This window comes from Microtus ochrogaster, chromosome 2 (genome assembly GCF_000317375.1).
Source record: "Microtus ochrogaster isolate Prairie Vole_2 chromosome 2, MicOch1.0, whole genome shotgun sequence".
NCBI lineage: Eukaryota > Metazoa > Chordata > Mammalia > Rodentia > Cricetidae > Microtus > Microtus ochrogaster.
In genome coordinates, this window is record NC_022010.1 from 96,368,446 (window position 1) to 96,381,590 (window position 13,145).

The 13,145-nt window shown below is 38.4% G+C and overlaps 3 protein-coding genes across 3 annotated transcripts; 2 read left to right on the forward strand and 1 right to left on the reverse strand.

Annotated features, from left to right (window-relative positions):
* Nucleotides 1–1,351: 1,351 nt before the first annotated feature.
* Nucleotides 1,352–1,864, forward strand: LOC101999015 (keratin-associated protein 13-1-like). Its single transcript, XM_013353199.1, has one exon. It carries the CDS (start codon nucleotides 1,352–1,354, stop codon nucleotides 1,862–1,864), a length of 513 nt encoding a protein of 170 aa, XP_013208653.1.
* A 3,318-nt stretch (nucleotides 1,865–5,182) lies between these two features.
* Nucleotides 5,183–5,689, reverse strand: LOC101986989 (keratin-associated protein 14-like). Its single transcript, XM_005345324.1, has one exon. It carries the CDS (start codon nucleotides 5,687–5,689, stop codon nucleotides 5,183–5,185), a length of 507 nt encoding a protein of 168 aa, XP_005345381.1.
* Nucleotides 5,690–8,596: 2,907 nt separating this feature from the next.
* Nucleotides 8,597–9,046, forward strand: LOC101999298 (keratin-associated protein 15-1-like). The gene has a single exon (XM_005345359.1). The coding sequence runs from the start codon at nucleotides 8,597–8,599 to the stop codon at nucleotides 9,044–9,046; it is 450 nt and encodes a 149-aa protein (XP_005345416.1).
* Nucleotides 9,047–13,145: the final 4,099 nt, after the last annotated feature.

A 13,145-nucleotide genomic window follows, 5' to 3' on the forward strand; every position in this document is an offset into this window, starting at 1 on the left:
GAATATATCTTTCTTTTCTACTGATATCCAATGAACATAACATCTATTATTTTATTTTTATTCTTTAGAAAATTTTTAGGGGCTAAAACTTTGTTTAGCAGACATTACTTAGATACCAGGTAACCAGTGTCCAAATTAAAATTCACAGATGTTTTTAAAATAAGTAACCAACTAAAATAGTTTTGCCAGCCATATTAGATATGCCAGAGATTAGCATTCATCTGAAATCTCTGACATCCATAAAATAATAAATTTTACAGTCAAAATAGTTTAAGCAATATTTAATATATTCATATTTCTGTATTTCTCCTTCTGTATTTTTGCTTAAGAGGGCTTAGAAGGAAGAGACAATTTCCCCAAGAATTATACAAGCTCAGTTTGTTGCTTAAGGCCACTGGGGTACCATGTGTTAAAGCTGGCAGGCAGAGTTTCCTGAAATTCCTTTGTCTTTCTTGGGCTCAGTCATTGCCCAAAACATTGTAAAAACAGCAGAAAGGTCCACATTCTACTAAACTTCTGTGTCTCTTGGTGGCAGGGGTGAAATCACCACGATCCCACCAGTGTGAAGTGAGATCTCCACAGGCACACCAGTGATACATCAAGCAACAAGTCAGATGTGCTGGATCTAAAATTTATTTCCTTGTCTTATGTTTTGGGCATTTACAAGATGAACTCCATTCAATGAGTCCAAAATTCCCACTTGTGAGGCTTAGTTTGTCCCTTGCTCCCACAGCTCCTGTCATCCAATCAGTCTTCCGCTCTCTCTTCCTAGGTTCTATGTTACCCCCGTTTTTCCTTTTATCCTTTTGTTGAGTTATGCTGTTTAAATCACAGAAAATAATTTAAAACATGAGAGAAAATGGTGACTTTAGGGTTCATCTTCAGTAGGTCCCACATCAAGCCCGAAGAGGTGTTTCCAAGTCCCCAACAAAATATAAGGTGGTTACTCTCATTCCATACCCTGTAAAGAAAAATGTTTTCCTCATAGCATCCCGTGACAAAATGCACAAAAAGTGTGTCAAGAGGAAAAAGGATTTTCCTGGACATGACGAAATAATTTTGAGTGTAAAATAATCATGGCATTTCTGAAATAGGAGTAGCTCAATGTCCTTTGTTACAGTGAAATTACAACAGCCATAAATGTATTGTGCAGAAAAACATTCAAATGTCTCTATAATTATAGAGAAATTAGTGAGTTGCACTTTGTAAAGGACAAAACACACAGGACAAGCATTACGCTGTTGAGTACCACACCTGTTGCTGAGTATATATAAACCCAGCTCTGCACAGATTCCATTCAAACTCAGGATCCTCTCGGGTATATCCAGCTGAGCTCACATCTCCTGTCAACATGACCTGTGACTGCTGCTCTGGAAACTTCTCCACCTCCTGGAGGCGCTGCCTGCCCTCTTCAGGTTGCTCCTGTGGCTCTTCTAACCTGGTCTACAGCACCACTAGCTGTTCTCCCAGCACCTGCCAGCAGGAATCCTCTTTACACAGTGGCTGTCAGGAGATCTGCATTGAGCCCATCAACTGCCAGAGATCCTACGTGGTGTTGAGTCCCTGCCAGACAGCCTGCTCCTACCGCAGGAGCTCCACACCCTGCAGTCCCTGCCAGGGGACATATGCTGGGTCTCTGAGCTTCGGGCCCAGCCATTTCCATTCCCTGGATGGTGGATCTAGCCGGTGCTACACAGTGGGTTGTGGACCCAGTGGTCTTGAATCGCTGTATTGCAGAGTCTCTGGCGTCCCTTTCCAGAGTTATGGGTTAAGATTCTGCTATCCAGCTCACCTGCCTGGTAGTACCTGCCACCCTTGTTGTAAACCAGCCTGTGGTAACATCCTCCATGGAGTCCACTGTTGAGCATCTTCAAACAATATATCTACGCTCTGCAGTCATTGCTTTCTTACCTACCCATTCTTACTCTGTCTGTTTTTTCTGAGATTTTCAATTTCTGGGAGATTCTGTAATTTGTGAATAAATTAAAATTATTCCTTTCTCTCCTCACTTTGGAAAAATTATATATGTTCTCTTTGGTTTTCATCCAAGAGCTATTGAAAATTAAAATTTCAATCTAATAAACCTGTGCAAGCTGACTCCTCAGTGTATTGTATCCTTTATTTTTAGTTTGCTCATAGATTTGGATTCTTTTGGGGAGCTCATGACATGTCAGACTGCTTCTTTTATTTTGTTTGCAAACATCTATTTTTATATTTACTTGTATTCCTTACATTCAAGGACATTTGGATAGACTTTCAGAGTTGTCTACCCCAGGTCAGTCCAACAGGGAAAAACATTTCTTCATGGGCTTGCATCTTTTATTAGTTTTATGTTTATTTGTTTAAATATAAGCATAAAATACTAATTTTATGTTAGGGGAAGCTCTTAAAATAAATGTAAAGTCGTGTACAAAGTTTATTCATAAACAAAACTTTTTGTCTCCCCAAACTGAGCAATCGCCATCTGTTAATTAGTTCCTTCAGACTGTCTCCTCCAAAGTTTTATTTGATCGTATTCATTCCCCAACTGTCCCAAAATCCAAAATCCAACCTCCTTTCCTATCCATTCACCTTATGTCCTTAAAAAATATCCAAGAGCAGATTGTGCTCCTCAAATCTTTGGTCTTACCACTGAAGTATGATCAACTGACCAAGGGCTACACTCTTTAAAAAAAATAAGTAAATAAACTGACCCTTCTTTGTCCACCAGCTAACAACTGGCAATTATTGCATGACTAGGGTAAAAAATGTGTCTACACGTCTTCTCCATGCCTTAATTTCTTCTGACTTGGGCTTATGCAGGTTTGGCATATTCTGTTTAAATTGGCCTTTTATTTAATTGCTATTCTTTCTTTTAAAACATTTATTTTATTTTAAATTATATATAATTAAATATAAATACATTTATATAATTACAAATAAATATTTATAACACACCTACTCACACACACAGGCACACACATGTATATACATATATATAGGCTCTGTTTATAGCTATGTGCCCTTGAGGGCAGTCACCACACATTCGGAGGGGTCTGATGGCCCTAGAGCTGGAGATACAGGCAATTATGAGTCCCCAGATGTGGGAACTGTTCTAGAATGTGAAGGAGTAGCACTTTCTCTTAAGCCCTGTGGCATTCCCCAGGCCCATTATTCTTATCCGGTTGACACATAGACTATGTGTCTTCAATAAAATTACATGTTAAACTTTCCAATGATGGCACCTACTGTCATGGGGATGTCATCCAATTATTATGCAAGTTGTATGCTCACAAGAAACCTCTCTGGTAATATAAATATAACTCTCTCTACATTAAAAATGCATTTTTAACTGATTGCTTTAGAAAAGGATCACTTTTCAAAGTTTCAAGTTCTAGATGCTGTTTCAAATAATAAAATAAGTAGTTGTGTATTTAAGGATATGAGGTGTGCTCACACCACCGTAGCTAGAGGGTTTAGATTACTCTTTATGTGTTCAGATACAGTATAAATTCATGCCTGCACTTCAAGTACACCTAACTTTCTCCACTACCTCCACCTACTGGTTGGTAATGGGTATTACTGTGTCTTGCTGGGCATGGATCTGCTCATAATAAACCCTGGAAAGGAACAAGAAAGACCCAACTTCATGTAGGTCTTCTTTTTAAATGAGCATACTGTCCTGTATATTATAACAATAATTTCTCTCACCGTGATCTTTATGCATGCCAACTTCGAATGAAAAGTGGTCTCTTTTTTTAGAAGAATGTTTTAAAAATGAAGACTTCTTGGATCCTAAGTCTAACAAAAGATAGTTAATTTTACGTCAGTCTTGAACCCCACTAGATGGACACATAGCAAAAATAAACTCTTGGTTCACTAGACCAGCCCTTATGCATGCTGATGAAGTTCCTGCTGATTATCAGGAAAGGGAAAACTGTGCGACAATTAGCAAACAATACTGGATGCTGAGACAAAACCAGAATAAAACCAGCACCTGGTGAGGCTGGGGGCTGAATTATCTCCACCTTTCATAGTGGTTCCTCCAGAAATTACTATTAAGTCATGAGGTCTTTGCACACAGTCCATTATTCAAATACGATTTCCCACTTCTATGCCATTTCCATAAGTTTTAATAGTTTTTTTTAGGTTTTTCATCAAATCCCAGAAACACAAAGCCAGACTGGGACATCCCAAAATACATAATTAATATATGAACAATGTTCATTATACTTGTTAGGGATTATGGTGTGTGTTAGAGATTTCATTGAAGGCGGATCGAATTAATACAGGCCAATTGGTATAAGATAACGCCACTTTAATATAAAAAACACACTCACGCAAACGAAGTTCCCGCGATGCCCAGAAACAGGAAACAGGAAGAAGGGGTTACCAGCGTCTGTGCACCCCAATTTATAGACATTTGCCCGAGGCCATCCCGCCCCCAAAGGGCGGGCTCTCTCTACATTTCATTCAGAATATTTTCTGACAGTCAAAGTGGAGTGAATGCACCCTATTTTTCACCTAACTCATTATCATGCAACTTCTTATTTATCTGCAATTTTGCTTATATTTTAGAATTTTTACTAGATAATCTCTTCCAATACTATATGGCACAGTCTACCTAATATTCTTTCCAAATTAAATATTTTGCACAAAATACTGATTTATAATTCCTTACATAGCAGAAATCGGTCTTCCATCCTAATGATACGTTTTCTTCATTTCACTGTGTGAAAGTTTTAACAGATGGAGAAAACAAAAATTGAAAAAAATATTCTACAAATACAATAGGGTGATTTTCCTTTTTAAAATTAAAATGGTAAGTGCAAGATATGGAAAAGCTTAAGGAGTTATTTTGATGTAGTTTTGACAACAAGAAGATGAAAGCAATAATGGTATTCACAAGATGCGCAGCTGTCCAAATGCATATTTTTATTTAAACTTACATGTTTCTCCTTCATAAAAGTTAAAGCATTCACAGACTGAGAAATTACTAAGAGATACTCGAGGAAAGAACTACGTTTGACTTTTACATGTTTGTATATTGATAAGAAAACGAAATACTTGTTTTGATTATAGGGATTCATGGGAGTGGGTAGAAGTCAAATTCCTAGCGTACACAGAAGATCAAAAGACAGTGTAGCTCTTAACACAGTAGGTGGGAGACACCTTTTACATTTCTAGTTTCCCCAGTGTGAAATCAGAAGAAGCCACTGCCACAGCTGGGTTGGTAAGAAACGGACTGGCAGGTTCTAGTAGAGAAGCAGGTTGGGCGATAAAAGCTGGACCCACAATTTTGGGATGAGAAAGTGTGAGCACCACATCCCACTGACTGGAAACCATGGGATCCAAAGCCCAGGGTTGGGTAGCCACAACCGAAAGACTGGAAGCCCCTGGAACCAAAGCCCAGAGATCCTGAGAAAGTTGAGTGGCAGGGTCTGTAGGACACTGGAATCCTCTGGTGGCAGCAAGGCCTCTGGCAGGGACTGGAAGTCACAAAAGATGTCCGGCAGCTCCTGGGCTCACAGAAGGATTCCTGACACCCACTGTGGAGAGAGGAGTCCAGCTGGTGGGTGATGGGAGTTTGGAGGTCAGTGGTGTAGAAGACATTGTTGGGGTAGGAGGAACCACAAGAAGAGACTGGGTATTGCAGGTGGCCCCCAAAGGACTGGGAGGAGAAGTTTCCAGAGCAGCTTTGGCGGGACATGCTGAAAAGAGAGAAGTCTTTGAAGAGAAGAACGTTCAGAGTTTGAATGATCCTGCTTGGACACATGGCATTTATATACCCGTCCTTGAGTGTGTCATCCCCATGGCGCATGAACACAAGTTACCTGTGGCTTTAATTGAATTGAAAATACCATCACAGTAATGCATACTTACTTTTCGTGTGGTTTCACAACTGGATAAAGCAGTGATGTCTGTGGCCCTGGAATTCGGGTAATAGTGCTCAATCTTCAAAGCTATTATTCATCTTCCATCAGCAAAAGGTCACCCTGTACATCACTCAGAAATCTGCTTTAGAGGTAGACTGTCTGGGCTGAGGGAAGCTAGCTTAATTAAAAATAATTGATACCCATTGCACAATCTGTCCAAAATTGTTGCCATCTGGCTAGCAAAGTTGTTCCCTGATCCACTCAGTCACTTCTTTGAAACAAAAACACACACTGATTGCTACCGCAAAGTGGCAAGTTTCTGTGATGAATAGAGTCATCCACATTCGGATATGCAAGATGTATGAGGACTTTTTAAAAATCAGACCTCAGTTTGAATGGCTTTACTGAAATATAGAGAGATCCTATTTCTCATGCATCTGCCTAGGAATAGATTCCATATATTAAATGCCAGTCTTAACTTTTATCTGTTTATGTGTATGGATGGGTGGGTGTGGGGTAGGGTGGGAGCGGTTAACTGTGCTGTGAGCTGTCCACTCTATGCTTTGGGCTAGTTTGAATGCTAAAGGTTATTCACCTAAGAGGATAAAATGTATTAAAAGAAACAAAGCTTGAACGTTCAATATATTTATAACTCTAATCATGGTCATCAATTCCCACTGAAAACAGTCCCCACAACCTGCTAAAGGTGCTCATTCTCAAGAAAGCTTATAAAGCAATTGCCTTGAGGTGTCAGGCCAAAGGAACCATAGCCAGGAGATGCTCCCTTCACTCTGAAGACAACATATATCACTTTGACCTAAATTGTTCTCAGGGGCTTCTGACAAGTATTGCAAACTGTCCAGTGTGAGGGTCACATTTCCTTAATTTCCATGGCTTGGGTTCCACCTCGGTGCAGGAGTCTAATGAAGACTGATGCCTGGGGGGGGGGGGAGAAAGTGTAGAGGGCTGTAGGTGCTGCTTGATTTGTTTCATACTGTAGAACACTTCCTTTAAGTTCTCAACAATAGTAATGTTTATTTGGATAAAAGAGCACCATTTGCTTTCCTTTGTTCCCTTCTCCTCCTCCTTCTCCTTCTTCTTCCTCTGTTTCTTCTTTATTTTGTTAGCTTACAATATATAGACTCATAAAATCTAGACTGTGGAAAAGATTTTCACAAATGTCTCGTTACTTTTTAAATCAAATTGGAATTCTAGTTATAGCAGCCTGATTCAATATTCCCAGAACTCTCAGGATAGAAGTTTCTTTACCTATAAAAGCAGCTCACTTTGGATTTGTCCTTAAAAATTAGACCAAGTAATCATAATTCTTCATAAAGTTAGTCTTGGCTCATTTTCAATATATAATATAATTTATATTGAGGCTGAATGATATACAATGTTTTTCCATTTTCGCAGGGGTTATTTAATATTCCTGTACCACCTCTGCTGCTTATGCCACACCTAATGGAAACGTATAGAAAAATCCCAGTGCACAGTTTTCTAGGAGGGATATATAAGCTAATCGATAGATACATAACATTAGCAACCCCAAAGTCAGTTCTTCTCCAATCAAATTCTCATACCTTTTGATACCTTATCCTGTCCACATTTCAATATACAGGGGTCTTTTGTATAACTGTGAATTCTTCAGATTCTTAATTTTTCCCTAACATCTGCATGCGACAGATACTCTCCACTTTCTTAATTTTTAAAAACAGTTTTGCAATAAAAGCCCCATCATCTGAAAGAAAAACTTGTATGGCCATAAAATAATGTTTAGGGCGTGCTTCTTTGTTACCAGTGACAGCAGTACCACCAAGAGGGGAGCGATGAAGTTTAAGAAGACGAGAGTATTTTGATCAGCAAGTTTGTTAAGCTTATTGATTACTTCTGTCGTGAAGCAGTGAAGGTAAGGGACACTGGATTCTAACTTTTATGAAAAATGAAAGGGTTGACAGCATATTCCACCGAACTTACATGAGGCCCTGTACGTGTCCCCCATAAGGAAAGAACAGAAAAGGAGTAGAAGAAACCAAGAGAAGAGAAGAAAGGCAAGACAACAAAGAGGTTCTGATTCTGACAAACATTTTAAAATATAATGTTCTAAGCACTCAGGCATACTTCAGTCTTCTCAACCTTCTAGAATTCTGTGCACAAACACAAGTTGAAAAAGAATGTTATAAACAACACTGACCTTGAATCTCTTTCCTCCTAAGGATTAATATTGTATTGTTTCTTTCTTAATGTTCACAACACTTGGAGAAATAAATATAAAATAGGGATTTACCTTTTTTTTTAAATTTTTCACTGAGTTTCTAAGCCTGGAGTGTCGTAATTCTCTTTCTAGTATACAAACATAGAAATGCCGGTAGAGTGTTGAACCTTGCAGGATTATTGCTGCATCATCCTTCTGAACACATCTTGAAGCATCTATCTTAAATCCTCACTAATATCGGCTTTCATTCCACTTACTGTAGATATTGAGAAATAGCATTTTTGCTTCATGAATACTTGCTTTGAAAACTAATGAAATCCCTTCATCTAGAAGTGCACATTCATAACAAGTCCTTTGAAGGTTAAAGTGTTTCGGTTTTTACTGGAGGCTAATTAGGCATTCTCATTCAGATGAGCACAGGCTGCTACACCCATCTCTCTGGTATATAAGGACCCGTGTTAGATGTTGGCACTCACAGACGCAGATTCATCACTGCCACTCAACTGAAACCAGAACTCCTGACAGCATGTCTTACGTTTGCAACTCTGGGAACTACTCCACACAGTCTTGTGGAGGTTTCTTGAGGCAGCCATTCTCCACCTATGGCTCCTTCTACCCCAGCAGCAATGTTGTCTATTCTCCAAAGAACTTCCAGCTGGGCTCCTCTTTCTACGGACAGCAAGAAACCTTCGAGGAGCCACTTGAAGACCACTCACCATGTGCCGGGACCAGCTACTTCCAGACATCCTGTTTCCGGCCCAAGCAGTACTTCTCCAGGCCCTGCCACGGAGGCTTTGGTGGATCTTTTGGATATGGCAATTCCGGTTTTGGATCTTTTGGGTATGGAAGCTGTGGCATTCGCTCTCAGGGCTGTGGGTCCGGATTCTACCGCCCAGGTTACTTTTCCACCAAGAGTGTTCAGTCATCTTATTACCAGCCAGGCTTTAGCTCTCGCTTTTGCGGGTCTGCTTTCTGAACACTCCCATTGTCTTGGGATGGTTTCTGCACCGTGTGGAATTCCAACGTCTCCTCCAACATCTAGGATTGATAGATGAGCGTTTGTCTCTAGAATTCAGCATCATAATCTACCTGGAAGAACCAATTTTCTGAGGAAAGAGTAACTTGGACCTTTGACCTTACAAATCTACTGCAAGAGAGAGCTGGCATTAAATTATTTGGTAAATTAAAATATTATGTAAATTCTTGGATCACTTCTTTTACCATCCATCCTTGTAAATTTCTTACCTCATCATTTTCTCCACTCAAGTTTATTTTAAATAAACTTACATCTCTAGCATGAATCTTGGCATTCCAGTTTGTTTTTGTTTCATAAATGACATGTTTATTCAATGCATCTGATACTTTAACTATTTTCAGATTTTTTTTCTTTCTGTTTAACCAACATTGTGTTTGATAGGAAAGCAGAAGCACTGGAAAAATTTCTTAAGTGTGTCTTATCTCGTGTCTTCTTTCATATCTTGGAAGGCTTGTATCCCCTCATGGGCCCATTGGTCCATGCAATTGCTTCAGTCATTTGGTTTCAGTGGGGCATTCAGTGGAAAACTATTACTGAGTTCATCTTATACACCAAACACTGTGATGAAAAAAGATATGGATTCTCTTCTTTCAAGAGGTTAAGAGCACTGTCTGCTCTTCTAAAGGTTCAAGGTTCAATTCCCAGCACTCACAAGACAGCTCACAACTGTCTGAAACTCCATTCTAGGAGATCTGGCTCTCTCACATGGATACCTGCAGGCAAAACACCAATACACATAAAATAACAATAAATAAATTATTAAAAAATTAAAGAAAATAAGTACGATTCTAGCTTAACATCATGTGACAAGTCAATAATGGGATGAAAGCATAAAATTCATTAAAAAACACTGAGAAGATTTTACAAAGAGGCAAGGATGTCATGTAAACTCATTAAACGCAGAAAGCGTTAGTTATTTAGTTGGTTAATTACTTCATTTAAACCAAAGGAACCTTACTGATGTGTCACAGCACTTCAGGTCCACGGAAGAGCAGCTGACACAGAGGGTTAGGCAGGAAAGGGTTTGTTATTGAAAAGTACCAGTGAGAGAAATGGCAAGGTGTCTGGGAGGTATGTCTAAACTCAGAGGGACAAGGGGGAAAAAGAGGGTTAGAACAAAGATCCCTTTCATGGGGAAGAAAGGGTGCTAGAGATTGAAACTAGTTTGTTGCACATGCTAACCATTGACATATAAGTAAGATACTGTTAAGTTTTAAAATAACTTTACTTTGAATAAGGTCTTGAAAATTTGCAGTGAGTAGCTGCAAACTTGAAATTCTCCTATCATAGCCACCTGAGTAGCTGAAATTATAAATATACACCACAATGCCTAGAATTTTAGAGGAGAGAAGTAAACCCTCCAAAATGTAGTTGGTCAGTTGGCCATCTAAGGAGACCCACAATTAACAACAACAACAACAACACAGGTTTGTCTTATTGTTACTGCCAAATTAACTCACTAGGAAGAGAAAACAGCATGACCTGTACAGACAGAGAGGTAAATACATCCACTAACTAGCTGGTGACTTGTTAACCAATAACACTACCTAAAAAGGAAATAGAAGGTTACCATTTCATAATGTTTATAATAAGTGTTTGTTCTGTTTTTCAGTAAAAATATCACTGATAAACTATGACGAAATGATAAACAATAATACATGATTTTCCGTGAGTTACCTTAAGCAGAATTTGTTTGATTTAAAAAAATCAGTCATTATATAAAACCATGTATAGTATTCATTGAATGAAATTCCAATTATGTACTGAATGTGAGAGAGGACTGAGAATTACTGAATAGTTACCTTCGGTTTCAATTAATATTAAGCACAGTGCTCTTAATAGGTTGAAGTCAGGAAATTACTTCATTTTGTTTGTCTCACACCTCTAAACTGTTTTGGGTTTAGAGAAGGAGTGGAGATGTAATGGAAATCAGTTCTTGTTTGAGCACAACGCTTTAGGGCATCAGCACCAACACTACTTGGTCGTTCATTACAGAAAGCACTGGAGGAAAAAGCCAGGGTTAAACACATGAAAAATTTCACTAGTGTTTCAGAAAAATTCCTATGGACTAACATATTGGAGATCATAGCATAGAAGACCCATGTAGGCAACTCTTTAATGAAGCAACAGTTTATATAAGAAAGTATTTATTTCTATATGGGGTTATATATTCCGTTAAGCTCTCTTTGCTATGCCCACTAATCCACAATAATCCTCTTCTTTGGAAGATCTACTTTAAACCAACTCCTCATGACTTCTGTTCTCTCACCCCTCTTTCTACATGCCAAAACCTGTGATAGAAATGCATTCATTATTAATGCAGAAAGTTTGAATACTTTGTTTTTTAGATTGCCTGGAAACATCAGTAAGGAACAAAAGTCTTTCAAACTGAACATTTCTAGTTTATCACACACTCTGTAACATATATTTAGATATAAATGTACGTACATACATATATATGAACTACTCAGGTAAGGCAATTTTAATTCTCTTTGCAATAATATTTGGAAAACTATCTTTTGTAGTTAATTAGGTTGGAAATATCAATCCCTGTTTTGAGATGAGTATTCACATTGAAGGCAAGATGGCATTCTGAGGATACAGAGACAAGGGCCCATCAACAAACTGAGAGAGAGAACCCTTTCTAAGAGCAAGAACTCAACTAACTCATACCTTTTCCGTGCTTTACCTCATTTCTATAGGACTGTTAAAAATATGTACTTGTTAACCTATGTAATCTATAATATCTTTTTGTAGTAGTCTCACCTCTCTCTCCCTCCCTCCCTCCCTCCTTCCCTCTCCTACTCTTGTCTCTTCATACCTAGCTCCCTTTCTCGCTTTCTTTCATCTGCCTTTCAATCTATCATGTTCCAGAGAGATTTTTAAAGTCACTCACATGATTTTAGGGTATCTAAGCCTGGAAATTTATAAGCAGTTTGTATTATAGCCTTTTTAAAATATTTTCTATGATTTTTTTTATTCTTCTTAGACCTTTACCTGAAGTCTTCATAATGACACTTGCCTTTAGGCTGGATCAGCCAACCAAAAATTGGAATTAAATCTACAAAATGCCTTTATAATGGCTTCAAATTTTTGTTTAATCAAACAGACAAACACCACAACTGAGCCAAATTGGCATGTAAAATTAACCATCAGTGTTCATTTCGTAGAACACCTGGTTTCTTAGAGATTATTTCATAAATATAAATCTAGACAGCTGCAAAAGACCAGAAACAGGAGCAAATGAAACTCTTAACTCATAATCCTCTTATTACTTTCTAAAGTCTATTTTCATAGATTTTTTTTTAATGCTTAGATCCTAACATGAAATTTACAGATTTTCAGCATCTTTTGACTAGTACTCGGTGGAATTTGTAAGTTAATATCTGTGCATATCCAAACAGCAGACTTTTTATGCCAGTGATTCCTCTGTACTCTCCAGTGAAGCATTGGTGAGCACGCAGCAAAGCATGAAAACCAAGCTACATGTATGAGGCATGCTAGAACAGAGGATGCTCTCTAAAGACTCTGGGCTGATTTGCTGCTTCTGGCCAACACATTTTTCATGTGTATTTTGTTCTTTTGTGACATCCTCACTTTTCCATATCTTGCCTTTTATAGATGTGTTCTTGCCATTTAACCAAACATTTGCTGTTTTTCATTCTTTGTGTTTTGCCTCTATGCATATTTGCATTGAATACTTCTCTTTAAATTTAATTTCTTTCTTTTTACATACCAGCCCCAGTTTGCCCTTCCCCCTTCTTCTGTCTCCTACCTCCCTGCATTCCACCCCTCATGTTCTCCTAAGAGGTGGTAAGACCTAAAGATGTTAGAATTTGAGTGTTCTGTGTCTGATATGAAGATGTAAGGTAACCTCTTTCACTAGATGACAGTAACAATGTCCAGTTGTGACAACCAAAAATGTCATGAGTTTTGCTAAAATTATTTCTAGGTCAATGGTTCTCAGTCTATGGATTTCAACCCCTTTGAGAATTAAACAATCTTTTCACAGGTGTGTCCTAAGACCAACACAAATATT